This window comes from Phaseolus vulgaris, chromosome 8, assembly GCF_051622355.1.
Source record: "Phaseolus vulgaris cultivar YP4 chromosome 8, ASM5162235v1, whole genome shotgun sequence".
NCBI classification, from domain to species: domain Eukaryota; kingdom Viridiplantae; phylum Streptophyta; class Magnoliopsida; order Fabales; family Fabaceae; genus Phaseolus; species Phaseolus vulgaris.
The window spans coordinates 6,668,821-6,694,154 of record NC_143505.1 but is presented as its reverse complement, the minus strand read 5'-3'; the positions used below and the strand labels follow the sequence as shown (position 1 = coordinate 6,694,154).

The 25,334-nt window shown below is 32.1% G+C and overlaps 2 protein-coding genes across 2 annotated transcripts in view; one reads left to right on the top strand and one right to left on the bottom strand.

Annotated features, from left to right (window-relative positions):
• LOC137826736 (uncharacterized) overlaps positions 1-24,781 on the bottom strand; it is a 71,695-nt gene extending 46,914 nt beyond the window's left edge. The window contains 3 exon segments of the mRNA XM_090293634.1: positions 21,867-21,977; positions 24,057-24,224; positions 24,767-24,781. Coding sequence (XP_090149760.1) covers positions 21,867-21,977; positions 24,057-24,224; positions 24,767-24,781 — 294 coding nt within the window.
• LOC137826731 (uncharacterized) lies at positions 1,661-19,782 on the top strand. Its single transcript, XM_068632840.2, is given in 16 exon segments — positions 1,661-1,917; positions 2,004-2,074; positions 2,207-2,314; positions 2,409-2,478; positions 2,609-2,690; positions 7,205-10,220; positions 10,327-10,560; positions 10,676-11,386; positions 11,597-12,409; positions 12,798-13,544; positions 13,674-14,501; positions 16,792-17,535; positions 17,655-17,996; positions 17,998-18,483; positions 19,008-19,072; positions 19,479-19,782. Coding segments are annotated over 10 exon segments (7,935 nt in total). The 5' UTR covers positions 1,661-1,917; positions 2,004-2,074; positions 2,207-2,314; positions 2,409-2,478; positions 2,609-2,690; positions 7,205-7,208; the 3' UTR covers positions 19,026-19,072; positions 19,479-19,782.
• Positions 24,782-25,334: the final 553 nt, after the last annotated feature.

Here is a 25,334-nt window from a genome sequence, read left to right as displayed (position 1 = left end):
TTTTAATTTTAATTAAATTTCAGATATAATTAAATTTTTTTATAAAAAATAAAAAAATAAATATAACTGAAGTATTTAAGAGATGTCTCGAAGCCTTGTATAAAAACTTTTATGGTATATTTCATAGCCAATACAATAGATCCTTGGCACCTTCAACGAGCTCAACGAGTGCCTCTTGCGTAGTACACAAACAAAATGAATATTTGCAACTTGGTTTCTTTCTTCAGCAGGGAAATCTTAAGATTGAAGGTGCTGTTTTGAAAGTCTAAGGAAGATAGCTGCATCCATTCCACAAGTGGAATCTACTTTCCCTGCTATGGTTTTTAACGCTTTTGGGTGGTGGATTCTATAGCTAATTTTTGTTCTATCCATAGTTTCTTATATAACACTTGTGGTTAGTTGCTAGTTCTATAGCTTGTAAGACTATGATGGAATTGGAATGTGAAGCTAGTGAAGCTAGAACCAGGCTAAAGCTACCATCTAAGCCCAAGAATTAATCACTAATTTTTTTAGGCTGATTTAAATGCATAATTCTGTTTTTTAATTCTCTAATGTAGCTAGCTTTTTTGGGTTCTGTTTTTATGCAGTTTATCTTTAAAAGTCATGTTTTGTTAGGGTGAATTGGGTTTTTAATATTTATGGATGTGTAAGCATGATGGTTGGTTGTAAAGTTTTTATAAGGATTGAAATACTTATCTCACTAATTTATTTTATTATTTACTGATAAAAAAACAAATATTTGCATAGACACCTACCACCCTATAGGTCTCTCCACTTTGTTCTAAGAATGAATGCTATTACTTTATGTTACAACTAGTTATTTTTAAATATTTTTAGATTTACAAGCTAACTTTTATAAATTTAAAATGAACACTTATTCTACATCAGATCTAGAGACAGCTAGCCCTTACATCCATTCTCCTTATCCTTACCAATCCTCATATTCATTCTCAAACTCTATCAGCACTCTCATACACTCACTCACCTTTTTGCCTCTTCTCATGCTTCAAACATCCAACTTCATCATCAAACCCTACACAACCAAACTTTTTTTTTATCACCAATAAATAAATAAAATTAAAAAGAATATTTCAGGGCTATTCCAACCCATATACAATAACCACAAGTAGACTTTCTATATCATCCACAAAAAAAACTCTCCTTTATGATTGGAGCAGAACAACCATAAAGTGAAAAAAATAAAAAAAAACATACCCAAAAATATAACCAACAAGTTACCTCAAAACAACATTCAATTTTACCCAACTCCTTCTATTCTACCTTCTCTTTCTTATTGAATTTAGTTTGCTGATAAGAAAAAAAAGAAGAAAACTCTTCCTTCACACATCACACCTGAAGATGCTATGAGCTCCAGTGCTTCTTAATTTACTAATTAAAGATGAATTGAATTATTGATGGTGTCATGAAGAACTGATCTCCACGCCCCAATCTACCTCCTGGAGGATTATTTACTAACACTAAAATTAATTTTTATACAATAATTTTTTCAGTGAATGATTATTTTATTTTACTTTTTAATTCATAAATGGGTGCAATCATTGTATATCATCAATAATTTTTTAGGGAATGATTATTTTATTTTATTTTTTACTTTTTAATTCATAAATGGGTGCAATCATTGCATATCATCAACTACTTTTATTATTTTAAACACCATACATCTCTAATCAACAACAACTCTAAAAACTTTACGGAGCTAAAATCCATGGTTCCTTGTAAAAAGTTTTATATCACAAGGAATCAGAGGGACTACAGAGAATTAGGCACAGATTCATCCTCCTTTATCTTCCATAGCAGAGCAACACTAACACTCTGACATGGTCTTAAAGCTTGCAACTAGATCTCCTTCAATCTCATCTTCTGGAGAAACTCATTCACCACAATCCAACACAATCTGTAAGTTCTTTTCACAGTATACTCAACATACAAACTTTCTCATATCTCTCTTCCTTCCTTTTTCATTATTTAACTTCAACTTACAGGCCTTTCCCAACTATTTTACCAACTCCACAACATCTTCTTTCTTCAGGGAACCCTATCAAATTCATACAAGGTAACATCAATCTAATATAAATCTTTACAGCTTATGTCTTATTTTTTATTTCCAGTTTATTTATATCACAACGAATCAGAGGGACTATAGAGAAGTAGACATACATTCATCCTCCTTTATCTTCCATAGCAGAGCAACACTAACACTCTCACATGGTCTTAAAGCTTGCAACTAAATCTCCTTCAATCTCATCTTCTGGAAAAACTCTTTTTGTTTGATCACCTCAATCCAACACAATCTGTAAGTTCTTCTCTCACAGTACACTCAACATACAAACTTTCTCTCTCTCTTCCTTCCTTTTTCATTATTTAACTTCAACTTTTCTTAATTACAGGCCTTTCTCAAGTATTTTACCAACTCCACAACATCTTCTTTATCCAGGAACCCTATCAAATTCATACAAGGTAACATCAATCTAATATAAATCTTTATAGCTTATTTCTTATTTTTTATTTCCAATTTATTTTAATCATTTTTATTATTTCCAAAAATATTACTCTTACCTGACATATTATGACTACACATATATACTAGGTTACATCTGGTTGGAATTGTTTGAGCTATTATAAGGTTAATGTTTCAAAGATGAAGCTTGTGTGAGAACCCAACCAGTCAGGTAAAATTTATGTTAATTTTTTTTCAATTTTTACTCCTGTTATGAATGTAAAGCTTTATTTGTTGTTTCTTTTTATGTCAATCCGAAAGGCTTCAATCCTTTTGCACAAAAATTCCACGTCCCTTCAAAATTTCAACTTAAGAATAACCTATATATTTAAAAACTTATCATTTTCTATTAATTTATTAATAGATTTTGTAAGTCTAAAGTTAATATGAATTTTAAAACAGAGTCATGACAATTTTATTTTAATTTACTTCTTATGCTTATTGATATATCTATTTATTGTTAAATATTAATATCTTCTTAAAGTCATGATTCATTATGCAAATCCTTTTAAATATAAAACGGTTTATTAGCCATGATATTTTGAGTCTCTTTTTCTTGTTTGGTTATTGTTAAAATCTAAATTGTTTTTTTTATCAGAAAAATAATAAATAAATGTAGAGTCACTGGTACATAAAAGTTATAAGAAGGCAGTTATTTTTATTTTAAAACCCTTGTTTTTTAGTCTCATTTGATATACACGTAGTCTTATGTCCAACAGAGAAGAAGACGACTATTTAGCCACATTTTTAAATGCATATTTATAAGGACGATTATGGTAAATAACCACATTCTTATTTAAAATTAAAAAAAAAACTTAAAACCCTAAACCCTACTTGGAGAAGGGACTACAAGGCGAAACAACACGTGTTGGTGAGCACTTTTGTGGGGCAGAAGTCAATGGTGAATGCGCTTGCGTTGGACGGTGATGGCGCAGGGTTGTTTTCCGGTAGTTGCGACGATGCAATATTTCGATGGGAGTGGGGGTGTGAGAAAAGGAGACGACAACAGTGACAAAACATATACGACACAACATAAACCCAAAAACAGCCAATGAAACAGTGGAGACCTTCGCCAATGCAAGAAAGAAACAAATAAAAGAAACGAAAAAAATATATAAACCAATGGTGAAGAAGAAGAAAAGCTCGAAACGAACTTACAATGTCACGAAGAAGACGATGAAGGCTTGCAGAAGACAAGAGGAAGCACAAGCAGAAACAGAAGAGAAAACGAAGCGCCAGAGAAGAAAGCAAGTATGAAAGAGTAAGTGGCGCGCTTCAGTGTTAGGGTAAAAATTGTTTAAAGAATGTGGCTATTAGGTAAAGTCACATTCTTAAACAAAGCACTTTGCTTTAAGAATGCGGATTAGGTAAAGCCGCATTCTTAAATAAAGTGCTTTATTTAAGAATGCAACTATTTGTAATAGCTGCATTATTAAATCAAGTTAATTTAAAAAATGTCACCGCATTTTGAATGACAATGTCTGACCGTAAAAATGCATTAAATAAATGGTCGTTGTTTTTATATTTTGTAGTAGTGAGTATTTTAAGGATGTTTTTTTTATAAAAAACTTTCATGTTAGGCATCACTATGCTACTTGACATCTCAACTAGGCTAATACCTCAAGTAACAACAATCATTTGCCATCACATGAAAAGAGTATTATTAAAAAAAAATACAAAAATATGGGGGACTAGACCAAAACCCATATGTTAACAAAAACGATACATAAGTAGACTATACATATTAATAAAGAATTCTAAGAACAGACTAGATGGAAGCCTATTATACCAATGAAAGGATTCTTTATGAATAAATCCTAAATTATCCAACTTATCAGCACACGCATTCCCTTCACGAAAAATATGAGTAACCCTAAACCTGATTTTTCTACAGTAATTAAGACAAGTATTCCATCGATTACGAAACATCCAATGAACATTTGTCCTAGTAGTAAACGCAACACAAACCAAGGAAAAATCATATTCCAGCCAAACATTAGTAAGTCCCAACTTTTGAGCTTCCTCCAAAGCATATATAACTCCATAAAATTTAGCAACCAAAGCAGTTTGAACGTCAAGAAACGCAGAGAAAGGTCCAATAAACTCCCCCATACTCCCACGGAAAATACCTCGACAAGTGGCAAGACCTCGATAACCCCTAGTAGCCCCATCGGTGTTAATGTTAACCTAGTCTGGTGAAGGAAACTCCCATCTAACAGGAAGAAGAGTATTAATACCCAAAAAAATTAATCACACTAAAATCCATCATATCATTCTTCATTGAAGCTTTAAACGACTTTCCCACTAGACAAGTTAAATCTTTAATAACTGAAATAGCTCTAGAAACCTCAATCTTATCTTGAAAACGAGCATAATTCCTCATACACCATAACATCCAAATAGAAAAAGTTATCACAACAAGCTTAATCAATTTATCCAAAGGACTACCATCACTCTTAATAAAAGAAAAAAGATCATCCTTATTAGAGAAAAGAGAAGTAGGAAAAATATGTCGAACCCAACTCCAAATATACAAAGCATTAGGGCATTCAAAAAAAAAATGATATGACTTATCTAGAATCCAATTAAGAACATCATGATTTGCCCTAACCATGATATGACTAAAAAGATGAGGCATCTGCTCTAAACACAACAAAATATTCCAATCCCAACCTGTCCAAAACTGAGAAACTGTATCTGGAATGCTAATACCATCAAATAACCCTGCAATATGTGCTAAAGGAGTAGTAGAACACCATTTATCATTCCAGAAATTAATAAAAGAACCTGTACCAAGAAGTATATTAAAGTATAGTAGAATAAAACTGCTTAATTCCAGGCCAAAGACACGAGGATCTATAAACAATTTTAAACTTGTATTTTGATTTAAGAACCATGACTTTCAAGAGCAAAGACCAAGACCTGTTGCTATAAGTAAAGTTCCAAGCAAGCTTAAAAATATAAGCATTATTTTCATGGTGAAGGTTAATAATCTTCAAACCTCCATTCTCAAGGGGAGAACAAATCGTAGCCCAATTAACAGTAACTATGCCTTTCTTCAAAATATATTCAGTCCATATAAAATTTCAACACCACTGCTCAACTTGCTTAAGTAGAGAAACAAGCGATTTATACAAATTAAAACTATATGCTAGAATTCCCGTAATCACCGTATTGACCAATTGAATCTGACCCATCATGCTAAGAGATTTACCTTTCCAAGATGCTAACTTCAATTTGACTTTATCCGCCAAAGGTTGCAGAAAACGACTCTTTGGAGCACCATCAAAGATACGCACTCCTAAATAATTGAAAGGCAAACAACCATGGCTAAGTTGTATATGATTGAGAAGAACAAAACTTGGGAGCTTGTTGACATACCTCGAGATAGAAAGGTACATCAAATGGATATCTTGCTTTGTTTTATTCCTCAACACCAATTGTAGAGCAAATGAAGAGAATTCATTTAGCAATCACTAAAAGGGAAAAGGAGAAGGCTTAAAGAAACCTATCCATCTTGTCAACACTGTGGAAAGAATCCACCATTCAAATGTTGGAGAAGACCTGATGTCAAATGTTCCAAATGCAACCAACATGGACATGAAGTAGTGATATGCAAAAACAAAAATCAGGTGAAAGAGGTAGATGCTCAAGTTGTTCACTACAAGAAAAACGCGAATTATATACGGATTATTACATACGGATCAAAATCCGTATGTAAATTTTGGCACCAAAATATAAATTTTGCAATTAATGGGATTTGAAATCAGTTTCCTTCAAATAACGCAAAGAAAATTTAACCACTACACCAAGCAAATTCTTTAGTTTTATTATGATTTTTTATTATATTTATTATTATTAACAATATTAATATTAATAATATGAATATAATATTAATAATATGAATATAATATTAATAATATGAATATAATATTAATAATATGAATATAATATTAATATGTATAAATTATGTTAATAATAATAAGTTTAATAAAAATGATAATATGACTAAAGAACTTCTCTGGTCTAGTAGTTAGCGCTTATCTGGTCACTGGAAAAAGTCTTGGCTGCTGCACTTTCCTTGCAATATTAATTGGGGGCTTGGGTTGGCTGGTTGAGAGTGACTGTACCAACCGCATGACACACAGACAAGAAATTTTTTTTTTCCAGTTAAGAGTATATTGTAAGAAAGATAATGATATCTTGCTCTGCGTTATTTTACCTAATATATTTTTCTCCTTCAGTATTTTATTCCCTTATTTAATTTTCTACCTTTTATTCCTAAACACCAACAAAGATAAAAAAAATAAAGCTACCGCTCTCAACAAAAGAGGGACCACAAATTAAAGAAAAAGAAAAAGAAAATCCTATTTGGAGATGGAATAGGATAAAAAAAAGAGAGGAATTGTAAGGGTTGGGACGTTGCCTCCTTTGGGCGGTGGCACACGACCGACTGCTGGAGTGTGTTAAATTCCGCCTTCCATGTAATGCTTTATAAATTATTATAATATCTATAATCATTTTTTGGTTTCTATGTTTCTTTATATGAACTTTTTAGTGTGTCATCAAAATTCGTTCTGCTTACTGGATGTTTTTTATCAATTTCCTTTTATGATTTGAAATTTTGCAATTGTAATACTTATGAAAAAATTAAAAAAATCAAGACGAAAGTGTTCATTTGTGAAGGGATATGGACACAGTTGTCTCTACAACAATTGAGAGTACAGTGAAAACTGTAGGACGCGTGGTCAAACGACAAGTGGGCTACTTTTTCAATTACAAAGACAAATTTAAAGAGTTGAAATCTTACATTCAGAAGTTGGAACATAATAGGGAGAGGCTACAACATCAAGTTGATGATGCACTAAGGAATGCAGATGAAATTGAAAATGACGTTCAAGGTTGCTTAAAGCTGATGGATGAGAAGATAAAAGAATACAAAAGCTATATTCACAATGAATATCATGCAAAGACAATTTGCTCACTTGGTTTCTTTCCAAATAACTTCCAACTGAGGTATCAACTAGGCAGAGAAGCTACAAAGAAGGTAGAGGAAATCATACGAGATGAACTTTGGAAGAAAGGATTTGACAATGTTTCGTATCAAAAAGGCCCATCCATTGATGCTACTTTTTCAAACATGGGCTATGAGAGCTTTCCGTCTAGAAATACAAATATGGAGATGATTTTGAAAGCACTGGAAGACTCTACTGTTGATATGATTGGAGTTCATGGGCCTGGTGGTGTTGGTAAGACCGCTTTAGTGAAAGAAGTTGCTAAGATAGTTCAAGAAAAGAAGTTGTTCAAGACCGTGGTTATAGCAAATATTAGCAGAAATCCTGATTTCAAAAAAATTCAAGGACAAATTGCTGACATGCTAGGAATGAGATTAGAAGGGGAAAGTGAGATTGCAAGAGTAGATCGTATTAGAAAGAGGTTAAAGAACGAAAAGGAGAACGCCCTTATTATCCTTGATGATCTATGGGATGGATTGGACTTGAATAAACTTGGGATTCCATGTAATGATGATGAAAGCCAACGAGGGGTCAGTAACATATCTGATTTTGGAAACAACGATGACATATCTAATTTTGCTTACAATAAGACAAAGAAAAAAGAGTTGTCCAAAGTTGATTTGAATAGCATGAAAAAGGAAAAGTTATTCAGGCGTTACAAAGGAGGCAAAGTTCTTCTAACATCTAGATATAAACAAGTACTATGTAATCAAATGGATGTGCAACAGAGCTCAACTTTTTCAGTGGGAGTCCTTGATAAAAAAGAGGCAGAGACTTTGCTTAAGAAAGTCGCTGATGTAAAAACTTCTGAGTTTGATGAGAATGCTATTGAAATTGCAAAATGGAGTGCTGGATTTCCCATAGCATTAGTTTCCATAGGAAGGACACTAAAGCATAAAAGCTTATCCGCATGGGAGGATGTTTGTCAACAAATTAAAAGACAAAGTTTTACAGAAGAATGGGGATTTACTGACTTCTCTATCAAGTTGAGCTACGATCATCTAAAAAATGAGCAGCTAAAGTGTATTTTCTTACATTGTGCAAGAATGGGACATGATGCTTTGATTATGGACTTGGTCAAATTTTGCATTGGTTTGAATTTGCTGCAAGGAGTCCACACAATTACAGATGCGAGGAAAAGAGTGAAGGAGGTTATACATGAGCTAGAAGAATCGAGTTTGTTAGTGAGGAGTTATTCTGATGACCGCTTCACCATGCATGACATTGTGCGAGATGTTGCTATTTCAATATCATCTAAAGAAAAACATGTGTTTTTTATGAAAAATTCCATTCTTGATGAGTGGCCTCACGAAGATGACTTTGAAAGGTACACTGCCATTTTTTTACACTATTGTGACATCAATGATGAGCTTCCTGAGAGTATACATTGTCCTAGACTTGAAGTCTTACATATTGACAATAAAAGTGAATCTTTCGAAATACCAGATGACTTTTTTAAATCTATGGTTCGACTTAGAGTGTTGGTATTGACTGGTGTTAATCTATCTTGCTTACCTTCATCAATTAAATGCCTAAAAAAACTAAGAATACTTTGTTTGGAGAGATGCACTCTAGGAAATAACCTATCAATCATCGGTGAGTTAAAGAATCTACGAATCCTTACTCTTTCTGGGTCTAAATATGAAAGTTTGCCTCTTGAATTTGGGCAATTGAATAAGCTTCAGCTTTTGGACATAAGCAATTGTTCAAAACTAAGAGAAATAAGGTCCAATATCATACCAAGGATGAACACTTTAGAGGAACTTTATATCAGAGACAATCTGATTCTATGGGAGGCTGAGGAAAATATCAATAGTGGAAATGCTAGAATGTCTGAGTTGAGGAACTTGAATCAGTTGCAAAATCTAGACATACACATTCAGAGTTCTGGCCATTTTCCACGAAACTTGTTTTTCGACAATTTGAAAAGTTACAAGATTGTCATTGGTGAATTCAACTTGCTTAACTTGAATAAAGTTGGAGAATTCAAAGTCCCTGACAAGTATGAGGAGGTGAAATTTTTGGCATTGAACCTAGAAGAAGGTATTGATATTCATTCAGAAAAATGGGTTAAAATGTTGTTAAAAAATGTTGAATGTTTACTGTTGGGGGAACTCAACGATGTTCAAGATATTTTCTATGAATTAAATGTTGAGGGATTTCCAAATTTGAAGCATTTATCCATTGTAAACAATTTTGGCATTAAGTATATTATCAACCCTGCGGAGCGGTTTTACCCTTTACTCACTTTTCCCAAATTGGAGTCCATATGGCTTTACAAACTGCATAATTTGGAGATAATATGTGACAATCGGCTTGTAGAGGCATCTTTTCGTAGTTTAAAAGTGATCAAGATTAAAGCATGTGTTAAATTGGGAAACCTTTTCCCATTTTCCATGGTTCGACTCCTCACTGTGCTTGAAACAATTGAAGTCTGTGATTGTGATTCTTTGAAGGAGATAGTTTCAGATGAAAGACAAACTCATGATGACAAGATTGAGTTTCCCCAGTTACGAGTTTTAACGTTAAAGTGTTTACCAACATTTACTTGTTTATATACCATTGATAAGATGTCTGATAGTGCACAATCGTTGCAAGACCGAGTACAGCAACACAGGAACAAAGATATTTTCACTGACATCGAGAACGGGGTCATTAATTCTTGCCTTCCACTCTTCAATGAAAAGGTATGTAATAACCTTATCATAATTACGTCTGTAATGTTTTATTTGTATGTTGTTATTCCTTTAAAAGAAATAAAATAATATATTGTGAGTTTTTGTGTTCTTACAGGTTTCAATTCCCAAATTAGAATGGTTGGAGTTATCCTCAATCAACATCCAGAAGATATGGAGTGACCAATATGACCATTGTTTTCAAAATTTGCTCACGTTGAACGTGACAGATTGTGGTAATTTAAAGTATTTACTATCACTCTCCATGGCTGGAAGTTTGGTGAATCTTCAAAGCCTTTTTCTAAGTGAATGTGAAATGATGGAGGATATATTTCCTTCAGAAAATGAAGAGGTGTGTGGATTAATTTAATATTGATTTTGATTAATATTATCATTTGTTGTTTACTTGTATAAATTGTTTAGGTCTTTTAATTGCGCACCTATCAATCGTTTTTTGTTTGTAACAGTATATTGATGTTTTTCCAAAGTTGAAGAAAATAGAGATCATTTGCATGGAGAACCTCGGTACCATTTGGAATTCCCATATTGGTTTACATTCCTTTCGTAGTTTGGACTCTTTGATAATAACAGAGTGTCATAAACTTGTTACGATTTTTCCTTGTTATATGGGGCAAAGATTTCATAACCTTCAAAGCTTGACAGTTACAAATTGCAACTTGGTGGAAAACATATTTGATTTTACAAATATTCCACATTCTTATGATATAATTGAAACAAACTTGGATAATATATTTCTAGAAATGCTTCCAAATTTGATACACGTATGGAAGGATAACACCTGTGAAATACTTAAATATAATAATTTGCGAAGCATAAGTGTTGATGAGAGTAAAAATTTAAAATATCTCTTTCCACTTTCTATTTCAATTGACCTAGAAAAATTGGAAGTCCTTAAGATAAGGGACTGTGGGGCAATGAAAGAGATTGTTGCTTGGGACAAACATGCAAGTGAAGATGCTATCAACTTTAAGTTCCCTCATTTAAACACTCTATCATTGATAGACTTAAATGATTTGAGGAGTTTCTACTCAGGAGCTCACACTTTAGAGTGGCCAGCATTAAAGGAATTGGATATAGTCGATTGTATCATGTTGGAAGGGTTGACTTCAAAAATCATAAATTCAACAGTGCAACCAATTGTTTTAGCTACAGAAAAGGTACACAAAGTTTGTTTAGATCCAAGTCACAAAAGTTACTTTTTAGAGCTTTTCTATAGGAAATATGGAACATGCCTTGTTTAGATGAAAAGCATGAATTAGCAGTGCCTGACAAGAATGTAAGGTTATGTATTTTATTTCTTGTAGCAAAATAATACATTATGGTTCAAACGTATACTTTGATACTGATAAGTTTATTTATTTATTTAGGTGTTGTACAACTTGGAAAATATGTCATTTAGCTTGAACGAAGCAGAGTGGTTGCAGAAATACATTGCTAATGTTCACAAAATGCACAAACTAGAAGAACTTACCTTGTTTGGATTGAATAATAGTGAAATTCTCTTTTGGTTTCTTCATAGACTTCCAAATTTGAAAATTTTAAGTTTGAAACTTTGTCACTTGGAAAGGATTTGGGGTTTTGAAAATCTTATTTCACGTGAAAAAATAGGTGTTGTTATGCAACTTGAAGAGTTTAGGTTAAATTGCATGTGGGCTCTTGAAGAGATTGGCTTTGAGCATGACGTGCTTCTTCAAAGGGTAAAATGCTTAATCATTCTACAATGTAAAAAATTGAGAAATCTAGCGTCGTCCTCAGTGTCTTTTAGTTACTTAAGATATTTAGAAGTGGGGAACTGCATGATGAGGAATTTAATGACAACCTCAACTGCTAAAACCTTGGTTCAACTCAAAACGATGAAAGTAAGTTCATGTCCAATGATTGTGGAAATCGTTGCAGAAAATGTTGAGGAAAAAGTAGAAGAGATTGAGTTTAAAGTATTAGAATCATTAGAATTGGTGTCTCTACAAAATCTCAAGTGTTTCTCGAATGTGGAGAAGTGTGACTTAAAATTCCCACTACTGGAAAAATTAGTAGTGAGTGAATGCCCTCAAATGACAAAATTATCTGAAGTCCAAAGTGCTCCAAACCTAGAGAAAGTACATGTTGCAGCCGAAGAAAAAGACAAGTGGTATTGGGAAGGTGATTTGAATGCAACCCTGCAGAAACATTTCACAGATCAGGTATGTATTAAAATATTTATTATTAATTTCATTCAATTGGTTTGTAACTGATAATTATATCACTATGAAAAGAAGCATATATAATATGAAGCATGCAAGTATGTCATTTTCTACAGATTTCAGTAGATTTATTTCCTAGTTTGATAGCTCTAGGTTTCTTGTTTGCATAATCAAGTATGGTTGGTATCCAAATTTCTAGAATAATTTCACTATACAAGCTGTGATCTTTATCGTACTCTCTGAATAATGATAAAATAATCATCACTCTTCTAAGGTATATATACCACAAGGATTTCATTAAATAAATGTACTCAAAGTATAAAGACTTTTTATATCGTCATTCAATCATTGATTGTCATTTACTCCTGACATTTTCTTCTTTTCCAAGGTTTCTTTTGAATATTCAAAGTATGCAAGACTTATTGATTATCCTGAGACGAAAGGTGTTCGGCACGACAAACCTGTTTTCCCAGATAATTTTTTTAACTGTTTAGAGAAATTGGAATTCGATGCAGCATGTAAAAGAGATGTTTTGATTCCCTCTCATGTCCTTCTTCACTTGAAGAACTTAAAAGAATTGAATGTGCATAGTTCGAATGCAGTGAAGGTAATATTTGACATTGATGAGATTGAGATCAAGATGAAGAGAATATTCTTTCGTTTGGAAAAACTTACTTTAAAAAACTTGCAAAATTTGAAATGTGTATGGAAGGAAAACCTCGAAGGAACTGTCAGCTTTCCCAATTTGCAAGAAGTGGTTGTTCATGGTTGTGGAAGCTTGGTAACATTGTTTTCTGTATCCCTAGCCAGAAATCTTGAGAAGCTTAAAACACTTGAAATACAAGAGTGTGATAAATTGGTAGAAATAGTTGAAAAAGAAGATGCAATGGAAACGGGGATGACAGTATTTGTGTTTCCTTGTTTGTACCATCTAACTTTTTCGAGTATGCCACTCTTGAGTTGCTTTTATCCTGGAAAACATCATCTGGAATGTCCCTTGTTATATTCGCTACATGTGCAATATTGTCCTAAGTTAAAGCTATTCACATCAAACTTTGACGATGGTGAGAATCAAGGAGTTATAGAGGCTCCAATTAGCCCACTACAGCAACCTTTGTTCTCTGTTGAAATATTGGTAACGAAGCATTAACATTTTTACATTTTTGTGCTTTCTCTTCTTTTCATCATATATTTTCCTTCTATAACTTCTATCTAATATCAACTATGCATTTTTCTTTTGAATTTGTTTGGCCTCAATTGTTAGTCTTCTCCGAAACTGAAGAAGTTGGTACTCAATGAGAAAATTATTATGTTGTTGAGCGATGCACGTTTGCCACAAGACCTTCTTTACAAGTTAAATCATCTTTCTTTGTGCTTTGGGGATGATAACAATGAGAAAGATACTTTGCCTTTTGATTTCTTTCACAAGGTACCCAATTTAGAAGAACTTGTTGTAGAAAACTGCTTTGGTCTGAAGGAGATATTTCCCTCTCAAAAGCTTCAAGTTCATGACACAGTACTTGTGAGATTGAAAGAATTATTCTTGCTTCAGCTAAATGAGTTAGATTGGGTAGGTTTAGAGCACCCATGGGTACAACCATACTCCGAAAAGCTTGAATTATTATATCTCAGCAACTGTCCTCAAGTAGAAAAAATAGTTTATTTTGCAGTGTCTTTCATCAATCTTAAACAGTTGTATGTGAAGCTCTGTGAAAAGATGGAGTATTTATTCACATTTACAACACTCAAAAGTTTGGTGAAACTTGAGAGCCTAGTTGTGGAGGAGTGTGAATCAATAAAAGAAATTGCAAAAAATGAAGATGAAGATGATTGTGATGAGATAGTATTCGGACAACTTACATTGATTGAGCTAAATTGCTTACCAAGTTTAGTGAGCTTTTATTCAGGGAATGCCACTTTGCGATGCTCGTCTTTGGTAGCAGTGAAGGTAACTGAATGCCCTAATATGGAAACTTTCTCTCAAGGAGTCATAAAAGCTCCAACTTTATTGGGGATTCAAACATCAGAGGATATTGATGTAACATTCAACGACGATCTCAACACAACGATTCGGAGGTTGTTTCACCAAAAGGTAACACTTCATTCCCCAAATTCAATTATTATGTTTTAATATCTAACTAATTTTAATGATGTGACCTTGTCTATGCCAAAACCTCACACTTTTTGCAACAATAACTAATTTATTATTGTATACAGAGTTTTCTACAATAATGTCATATCTTACTACAAAATATTTATAATATTATTTTCAACAGTATATTAAAAATATTAAATAAAAGCAAAATATATTCTTCTTTCCTGAAGATGAATATTACATTAGTTATTACCTTTCATTTTTTTTGTCATAAAATATTAATTTCTTACTAATTCTGAAATTATGGACATTATTACTTAGTTTGTATTTTATAATGAAAGAAAACATAAATATTCAAACTAATCTTAGCCCAACAGTTAATAAATTCAATCAAAAAAATTAGACAAGCATTAATTAATAAAAATGATAAAACAAGAAATTAGTTTCTTTAATAGCAAAATGGTCCCCTCCATTCCTATTTGCAAAGAATGTTGCTAAACCCAAAAGATAACCTTTTGGACACATTCTTTCTTACTTCTATTGTTACTCAAATGTCATTTTCCTAGATAAAAAAGAAAGGTTTTAAAATTGATAAAAGCAAAGAAAGAAAAAATAATGTTATGATTTAGGTTCATATTATTTTTATAATGACATCTACCATACATAACTAAACGACCCAGGCCAATAAAATAAATAAATATATACATTTAGTGTTATGATTTAGGTAATCTTGATTGGAATTATGTATACTCCAATAAGATTGATTCCCGAATCAAAGTTGAAAAAGGATATTCTATGTTATGTTGTAGTAATACCTATACAATAAATCTAGAATTTCTTATTTACATCAGTTGTCTGAATTTTTTTAAAAGATAACTACGCTCTCAGCCAGTATATATAGAAGATTCCGATTAAAAGATATGAATATAAAACTAGAAAAGGTTGCAAGAAACGTTGATTGAATACAAGAGAAGAGAAGGAGTGAATTGATTTTAAAATATTTTCCAAAAGATCTAAGGTGTAATGTTTCTACAAAATCAACCAAATTAGAATATTGAAAGACCTTGGCCTGAAAATCAACCATGTTCCTGTGCATTTTGGCCTGAAAGACCTTGGCAAGCTTCATTACTTTCTTAGTGTAGAAACCTCGTGTACAGTTGATGGTTCTCTTCATCTTTCAAAAAATAAATATATAAAAGATCTTTTACATAAATCAGGCATGACTTTCAAATCTTAGCCTACACCCATGGTTTCTTCTACTCGCCTATCTTGGGATGACACTACAACTTTTGACAATGTTTCACTATTTCGCTCTGTCGTCGGCCCCCTTTAGTATCTTCTTATCACACGTCCTGAACTCTCATACAATGTCAATAAGGTCTACCAATTTATGCACCATCCACAACAACATCATTGGAAAGTGAATTCTCCGCTACCTCGTAGGCTCTCAGACTCATGGTCTATTATAAATATTAATTAAATAATATTTTCAAAAAACTAAAAATCATGATAAAGGAAAGATAATATTATCATGTATTTAATGTCAAATATATATATTTTATTTTTTTAAATATCAAATATTAAGAAAAAAATTATAAATATATAAATATCAAATGAGAGTATCAAATAACAATTATAGATGTTAAACAATTATAGAAAAGAGTTAACATAATCAAATGTATAACCTAAAAATAAATTTAATATAAACTTTTTAGGTGATTTAATAAATTAAAAATATTTTAGTAATTTAAAATTGAAACGGACACGAGGACGAAGATGTAATCAGACTGAGTATGATGATGAGTATACACATGTTCTTCGTCATTTTCATAACCATGTTAAAAGGTAAGAGGACAAGGATAGACATAGACATAAGTATACCTGTTATCGGATGTTATAGAAATTAAATAAAAAGTTCATACTAATTGAATATGGAAATGAAATGAAAACAAACTTTTACTTCAAAGTTAAACCCCCACAAGTCCACTTAATATCCCTAATTTCATTACGCTAAAACCATTAACCATCTTTCATTTTTTCATTGTTATTTTGTTCTTTTTTATATCTGGAATGGTTACCACACATTATAAAAAGTAAACAATAAACTAATAATTTAACTAGAAAATAAAAAAGAAAAGTGAAATTTAATATAAGATCATTTTAGATTTCACAACTAATTATGCAAATATATAGTTTTCAACAATCAAAGATAATTCCAAGTGATTTCAATTAAATACGAAGCATATGCTTGTCAATTAACCTGTCGTTGTGTTTCTATGACTCTTAGGATTTTTTCAACTATTCAAAGCGTAGGATTCTTGACTATTATCTTGAGATGACTAAAGTTCAACACAAAAAACCTGCTATTTCAGACAACTTTTTTGGCAGTTTCAAGAAATTGGAATTTGATGCAGCATTTAATAGACCTCTTTTAATTCCCTCTCATGTACTTCCTTACTTGAAGAACTTAGAAGAATTGAATGTGCATAGTTCTGATGCAATACAAGTAATATTTGACATAGATGAGAGTGAAGTCAAGATGAAGGGAATAGTTTATTGTTTGAAAAAGCTTACTTTAAAAAAATTGTCAAATTTGAAATGTGTATGGAAAGAATACTCCAGAGGAATTGTCAGCTTTCCCAATTTGCAAGAAGTGGTTGTTAAAGATTGTGGAAGCCTAGTAACATTGTTCTCTTCATTCCTTGCAAAAAATCTTGAGAAGCTTGAGACACTTCGAATGAAAAGGTGTGAGAAATTGATAGAAATAGTTGGAAAGGAAGATGGAATGGAACATGGAACGACATTAATGTTTGAATTACCTGTTTTGTCCCTTCTATGTCTTGAAAACATGCCACTGTTGAGTTGCTTTTACCCTAAAAAGCATCATCTGGAATGTCCCTCGTTAAAAGTCTTATTTGTGATATGTTGTCCTAATTTGAAGTTGTTCTCATCAGACTTTGATGATAGTCAAAAAAGAGTTATAGAGGCTTCAATTAGTCCGATACAACAACCTTTGTTGTCGGTTGAAAAGGTAACGAAGCATCAGAACTTTACCTTTTTACACTTTCTCTTCTTTTCATTATTATTTTCCTCTTATAGTATCTAACTAGCACACATTACCTTTCGAACTTATTTGACTTCAAATTCTAGGTTTCTCCCAAACTCGTGGCATTAGCATTCAATGAGGAAAACATTAAGCTTATGAGCTATGCACATTTGCCACAAGACCTTCTTTGTAAACTAAAATTTCTTGTAGTTTACTTTGAGGATAACAATGAGAAAGGTACTTTGCCTTTTGATTTCTTTCACAAGGTACCCAATTTAGAACTTCTTTTTGTACACCAATGCTTTGGTTTGAAGGAGATATTTCCCTCTCAAAAGCTTCAAGTTCATGACACAATATTTGTGAGATTGAAACAATTATACTTGCAACAGCTAAATGAGTTAGAGTGGATTGGTTTAGAGCATCCATGGGTACAACCATACTGTGAAAAAACTTGAAATATTAAAGCTCTACAAGTGCCCTCAGGTAGAAAAATTAGCTACGTCTGCAATGTCTTTCATTAATCTTCAAAAGTTATCTGTGGAGAAGTGTGAAAGGATGGAGTATTTATTCACATTTGCAACACTCAAAAGTTTGGTGAAACTCAGGACCTTAAGTATAAAGAAGTGTGAATCAATCAAAGAAATTGTAAAAAATGAAAATGAAGATGGTTGTGATGAAATGGTATTTGGACGACTAAGATCAATTAAGCTGAATTGCTTACCAAGGCTAGTAAGGTTTTATTCAGGAAATGCTACTTTGCATTGCTCGTATTTGAAAACGGTAATAGTAGCCAAATGCCCTAAAATGGAAACTTTCTCTGAAGGAATCATAAAAGTGCCAATGTTTTTAGGAATTAAAACATCAAAGGATTCTTCTGATTTAACCTTCCACGGGAATCTCAACGCAACAATCCGGCAGTTGTTTCAAAAACAGGTAGGAATTGAGCATCCCAATTGAATAGTTTTTTTTTTTTTTTTGTCCTTTTTTTTTATTACAATGATGTCATATATTGTATAAAATACTTTTTAATAAGGTTTTCAATATTATATTAAAAAATTTAAATGAAGTAAAATATATTCTTTCTTATTTGAGGCATGAATATCGCATTATTACAATCTCCTTTTTCTTCTCTAACCCCAAATAAAATAGAATATATTGTATTATTTAGCAATATATAGGTTTTGTTTCATGGATGATTTATGTTGAACTTGGAAGACATTAGGCATCGAATACCCATAAGCTCAGATCTCCGTCTATAGCTATTTTCCATAGTGAAGCCTAATTTCTTGGTGACGCTCAAATATAAGCCAAATATTTTATTTGAGTTGCATAATAAAAAGATATAGTCCACTGAATCTTTTATATATATATATATATATATATATATATATATTTTTTTTTTTTTTTTTTTTTTTTATTTATTTTTGCTATCAACTCACTTTCTCTCATATATTCAGGTAATCCATCAGTCATAAAAACAGTAATGAGTATCTCAAGTTCTTCTTCTTCCTGAAGGCGTCTGGTAAGTGCAAGATATGTGTTCCTACATGGCATGCATACTATACTTTTTACTTTCCTTTTAGGATATAAATATTACCAGTGTTTGATAATTTCTTTTTTGTATATTTATATAAAACACTCCAAATTGAAGTTAAAATTGGTGATTAAATAAAACAGAATAAAAACCATTAGCTGCATAGAACTGACAATACTCAGAAGCCTTGATGATGCTTACAAGATACCCTTTCATAATAAGGGACTGCATAAAACAACATGTCACATGAGAAGGGTTGAGTATAATTGTCGTTATGTCATGGCATGTCCTTGTATTGGCTTACTTTATTTTAAACAAATTAGTTAAACTTGAAGATATATATATATATATATATATATATATATATATATAACTGTGCCTTTATTTCTTTTAGGGTAACTGGAATTTCTGCATTGGAATAAGAAGTGGAGGGAAAATGATGGTAACTACAAGTATTATGAACAAAAGTTTATGTCTCTGTTTTTTCTTCTTGAGTGATTCAAATATGAATAACGTGGACCTACACGGCCATCTGGTGTGTGCAATGAAGTTAGATATGTTCTGTGTGTATGTAAGTGAGTTGCTGAAGTTAAATACTCTGAAGATTGAACTTCGTAACAATATCATCTCTGCCACCCCTCCTTTTCGGAAAAGTGTGTTTGATTTGAGACTTCAATCAATTTTGTGTTCATCCATTATTTACTTCTTTTTGCGAGCCTTATTAATTATTTTTGTATCAACAAGAATATTACAGCTTGTATAGTTTACCTATAGGCTTCATGAATTCACACAACATACTTAACTTCTCATTACACAGCCACCAAACCAACGCAACCGCATAAGCCACCATTATTTCATTTGTTATTTTCTATGTGACTACGAGATACTAGCTCAAATATTCTTCACAATTTTGCACCATTTCTTTTCTTTTTCGAAAGGAAGACAATAATATTTTTAAGATACTTTCTCATTCTAGTTACTTTCTTAAATGATTGGAACATCATACCACTATTTCACCAAACCTTAATGTTTTAGAAGTAAAGTTCTTAATGTTAGGAATGAGAAAATGGAACGAGCTCCACACGTCAGCCCACCTTTATTTAAGTGGGATTGGTTCACTTTTTGAACTTTGGTAATCCGTATTGGTTTGGCTCGTATAATCTGTTAACCCAGGCCACAAACGAGGCAGGATAGGACAAGACGGGCTGATCCTTTTTATTTTTTACACTTTTAAAAAGGGATATCATGTTCTTTTAAATAAAAGTTGGTAGTGATTAATGTTTTATATAGAACTTTATTTAATTCATTGAAGTATGGTTGATATTTATTTTGTTAGGTACTAGATCTTATTTCATTAGAATATTAAAATTTATTTTAAGTTTATTGTTCTTTCTTATATTTTTATAATCCAAAAAGTTATATCAATTATTATAATAAGTAAATAAATCTAAAATTAAAAAATTAAAAAGTAACGGTTACTTAAGAATGTTTTTTTTCTTAACATTTTCTTTCAAACTTTACTTTAATATTGTGTATGAAAGTGACTTAAATCATAAACCATAGTTTGAAATTAAATCAAATTTCTCTTAATTCCTTTTGCTCCTTGACGCATAAAATATGACAATTTTGTAGAAAAAATTTACATCTCTACAAGTAGTTTCTCTTGGATCCTTTTTGAATAATTGACTAATTATGGCTGTGGTCATACTTCCCTCTTTTAGAAAATAATTTTATTGTTCCCTACATCTTCGTCCTTTTTCATTTTATAGTTTCTACATTATCATCTTCAATCTCAAACCTTTTTTCCATTAATCTTTGTTATAGACCCACAGTAACATCAAACATTTCTTTTCAATTCTTCGGTTGTAGCTAAGTGATGTTTCAAACGATAAATCTCCTCGTGGTATGGTTTTTAAACAAAATTTGCATTGAATTTTTCTTAGATCTTCATCAATACATATTCCATGCTTCCAAGCAAAGTTTAGCATTTTCCCACTTTTTTTTATAGGGAACGTTGTGAGGAGGGTCTGTCATTGTCAACACCAGAAGCCATTATTATGATTTGTGCAATAATAGAACTACAAAAGGAGACATAAGCAACACAAAATTGTTTGCAGAAAATACACGACATCCATCAGATGACCTCCATCATATGCACCAACTAGATAAGAAATATCCCTTTCCTACAAATGCTTCCGCTGTAAGAAACAAGAAACGGGATAATCAGAGATAGAACAACAATTAAGCCTTGCATCACTAGTTGAGGTCAGCTATATAGATTAAATAATGTTGCAATGTTCTATTGTAATTCATGTAACAAAACAACTTCACTTCTAATAATTATGAACTTCAAAATATTACCTACTAGGAGACGTTCTGGATCTAACCCGTGATTGTGAGAGGCATTTGCTCGGGCTGAATGAATGAATGACCTACAATGTGTAGGATTTTAAAACAAATGCTACCAATTTTGCTTTACCATATAGAAGGTAATAGAATATAACCTTTCTCTCCACTCAAAATGAATATAACTCGAATCTAAATAATCATAAATTGTGTTAAATGCAGACAAAATGCATGGAAGAGCGAGGATACTTTAGAATTTTATATTGGTGTTATGATTGGGAAAATGTAAAATGGCCAGGAGTTGGGGCAAAGATATTGAGAAAAAACAATCACTAAAATCTGATGCATTCAAAAAGGAACTTTGAAAGCAATTAAAATGATAGTTTTTGCAATCTTGTCAAATGAGGTGACAGTAAAAGACAACTAGTGTTACTACCTGATAAGCAGTTTTTGCTGCTCGTTTTATTGTCAATTCCAACTGCATCAATGCATCTTTAACAAGCATGCCACGAACCAGAGCAACAACTAAGTTGACCTTCTCTGGACTCTAAAATACCATAGAATACAGGGTATGTAAAAAGTGTAATCAGTCAGATATGAACCAGACCCTTAAACAATCAATTTAGTTTACACATCAAACCAAGGTATTCCAATAGCTTAAAAATATGTTAAAATTGTACGCAAAAATTGATAGAGAAGTTTCTTTAAAAAAAACTATGCAAGGGCACCACATAAATGAAATAAAGCATTATAACTTTTTAATACTCATATTATAGCTATGCTGAATATACTTGTGATGATACACTGATACTTGTTTATATTGTCAAATCAATGGGTTTTTTTAGGCTGCATCAGTGCTTACTAGAAAGCCAAACGCACAAATGTGTGGGAACATTGAAGGTTAAAATTGGAGAGATAAAAAATATAGTAGATACAGTCAAAGAAAGATTGGTAAGTAGAACTAGGATGGGGAACTATGAAACTGGGGGGCAAGATGGAATAGAATTATTTGAATGTTATATAGAGACACGTTCAACATTAATATTTTTATTTATCTAACAGATTAGGATCATTTGAACACTCATGGGGGAAAATGTCCATAGATTTAGCTCCTCTAAAGTGAGAGGAATGCAATTCAGCACTAACAAAAGCTGATTAAAATATTGAAAGTTGAGATTGTAATTAATTTCAGAATTTGTTACTGTTGTAATCACTCCTGACTTGTCTAAGTTACAACCTCATTGGAGATTGCCTAAATTGTAACCTCAAAGGAGATATGACTAAAGTAGAGTATACACTCGGGTGCAAAACCTTCATTTATAAGTGATTTTTATGAGCTTTGAGTTAAACTTATATTCAAAAATTAGAAATTAGACATGTACTTGATTTTGATTTTGTCATAACACTCAACTGTTGATTGTTCAATCAACAGTTATAACTACACTTTATTGGCTTGGTTTTGCTACCTAAATGATGATGGCTTAGTCTCACATTGTTTAGTGATATGACTAAAGTACAGTACACAAGTGGAGTGGGTCCAAACCTTGATTTACAAGCCACGTTAGAGTTATACTCAAAGTTTAGGAGTTACACATGCACTTGATTTTGTCAAAACACTCCACTGTTGATTGTTCAATCAACATTATAAGTGTACTTTATTAGCTTGGTTGTAGAAGTACAAGCATTGTTTAAAAGTATGCCATTTGGGTTTACATATTCACCTCTTTTTCATCATTATTATGCCATATATATATAGCATTTCTGAAATGATATCAAAGATGTAAAGATTTTAGCGTTTCTGTTTTATACTGGATTGGGCTGAGCCTTTGTCCTTCTTAGCTCACGTGTATATATATATATTAGTTAGCTCAGTTTGTAAGATAAGAAAGAGTGACACAAGCATGCACGTGTAAAATGGCCATGTAGAATAAAACAGTTAGAGCAATATACTCGGTCTCTCTCTTCTTCTCTTTTCTACACTGTTCATCATCTTCTTCCTTCACTCGCACATTTCAGACAGCCATGAAACATATGCAGAACGTCAAAAAAAGATGGTGCAATTCTTGCGTTTGGCAGTGGCAGTTGCACTTGGAAAGATGAAACTAGTCCAGTCCAACAGAGCACAGCAAATTCTTTTACTTTCTCCACTCTCGAAATGGTTTTAAAGGAAAAAAACAGTTTCCATAATAGCATGCAGTTGAATTAGTTTAATTCATAAAATAAAATTTATTTCTTTTTTAAAAGTATTTTTTGGCTTGTCAATAGCACCTCGTGGAGTGGTGCAATCACAGAACATTATTGTAGAGCGGCTAGTGCTACAATTGAATAGTGAAATTTCTAAATGCATTCATCACATGCATTATACTGAATGAATAAAGTAGGATCTGTTTCACTATTTAAGTAATTAAAAGACTTTTCCTTCGATGTTGCCATGTCTGGTATATTAAATGTTACAAGTTTTCATATTGTACTTTTCAGCAATTAAAATTGGAATCATTTCATTCAAAATTCGTTCAATATATACTTGTTCAGGCATACCAAACATGCTCTTAATGAAGGAAAACCAACTGCTGCATATAAGAAAACCAAAAGCAAACAATCATGAACAGTGATATGCATCCAAAACCTGCTTTATTCCCTTTAATATTGCTTGAACTTTTTCTGGCTTACTAACAGCTTTCTGCTTCTGATCTTCACCTATTGAACTACCCAAAGATGAAACTGGGACTAAAGGTGACAAAAATGGTGTTTCCTCAGATGAATTTGCCAGCAATGGAGTAGTGCTTGAAATTCCCTGAAACGAAAATAATCAAGTAATAAAATAAAAAAGATGAAGTTAAGAAGAGGGTATGATCAGAGTAGCAAAGCAACAACAATCATAGAGAGACATAAAATTATGAAATTTGTAACACTAGCTCAGTAACCCCCGAGGTTTTAGTTTGATGAGTTGGAAAATATTAAATATGAACAAACCTGTTTATTAAAATCTCCCAACATAATTGAGTATGATCACAAAGTCTTAGAAAGTGTTTGCACAATTTAGCGAGCAGCAACAAGAATTGGTGTGAAGGTGATTTTGTTTTGATGTAAAAAAGAAATTCATAAAGAAAAAAAGTGATATACAAATATAGGAGGATAAGATATCCTGACAAGACAACTAATTAAAGAAAAAATTACAAAGAACCAACAAAACAGAAATTAAGACTAACAGCATACAACCCACTTAAAAGACCATGTATCTAGTACAAAAGAGAAGCCAAAAAAAACTTATTCTTTTGCAAAACATTTGGGTGGCCAACCTCAAAAACATTATTCTTTCCGAAATTCTTTTATTACAACTTTGTCCACCATCGCGGCTGCTATTTGGCTGCAGACTCCTGTGCCTCTAGAAGGGTCGAGGATCACATTCTCTGAACTGTAATAGTTGAAAGACTAACATATTCTAGGAGAGATTGTATGTCTTGAGTTTTGCTATGATTCAGATTACCAAAAGTTAAATTCCTTGATTATATAACCATCATGAAGAAAACAAAAAAGATAGAGTGATTCTGTTAAGAGGGAATATCATAGAGGCATGGAAAGACTTCAATGACAGAGAAGCCAACCCAAATATCTTGCCCAAATGTTTTGGGAAAGAATAAGGTTTTTGTGTCTCGTGGTTGCAGACTCCTGTACTAACTTACCCAAAACCATGAACTTTTCACTTGATCATAGTCAATACGATATCACGTCAATGACAAATTATCTCAAAGGCTATTCTATTAGGTAAAGGCTAGTGAACAATTTCATATCTAACCTTTCCCAACTTAACAAATAGTCCTCTATCCACCCATACCAGACCAGAGCAATTCTAGTATAATTTATTCTAAAGTCAAACCCAGCAGGAAAGATGTTAGCATCTTTT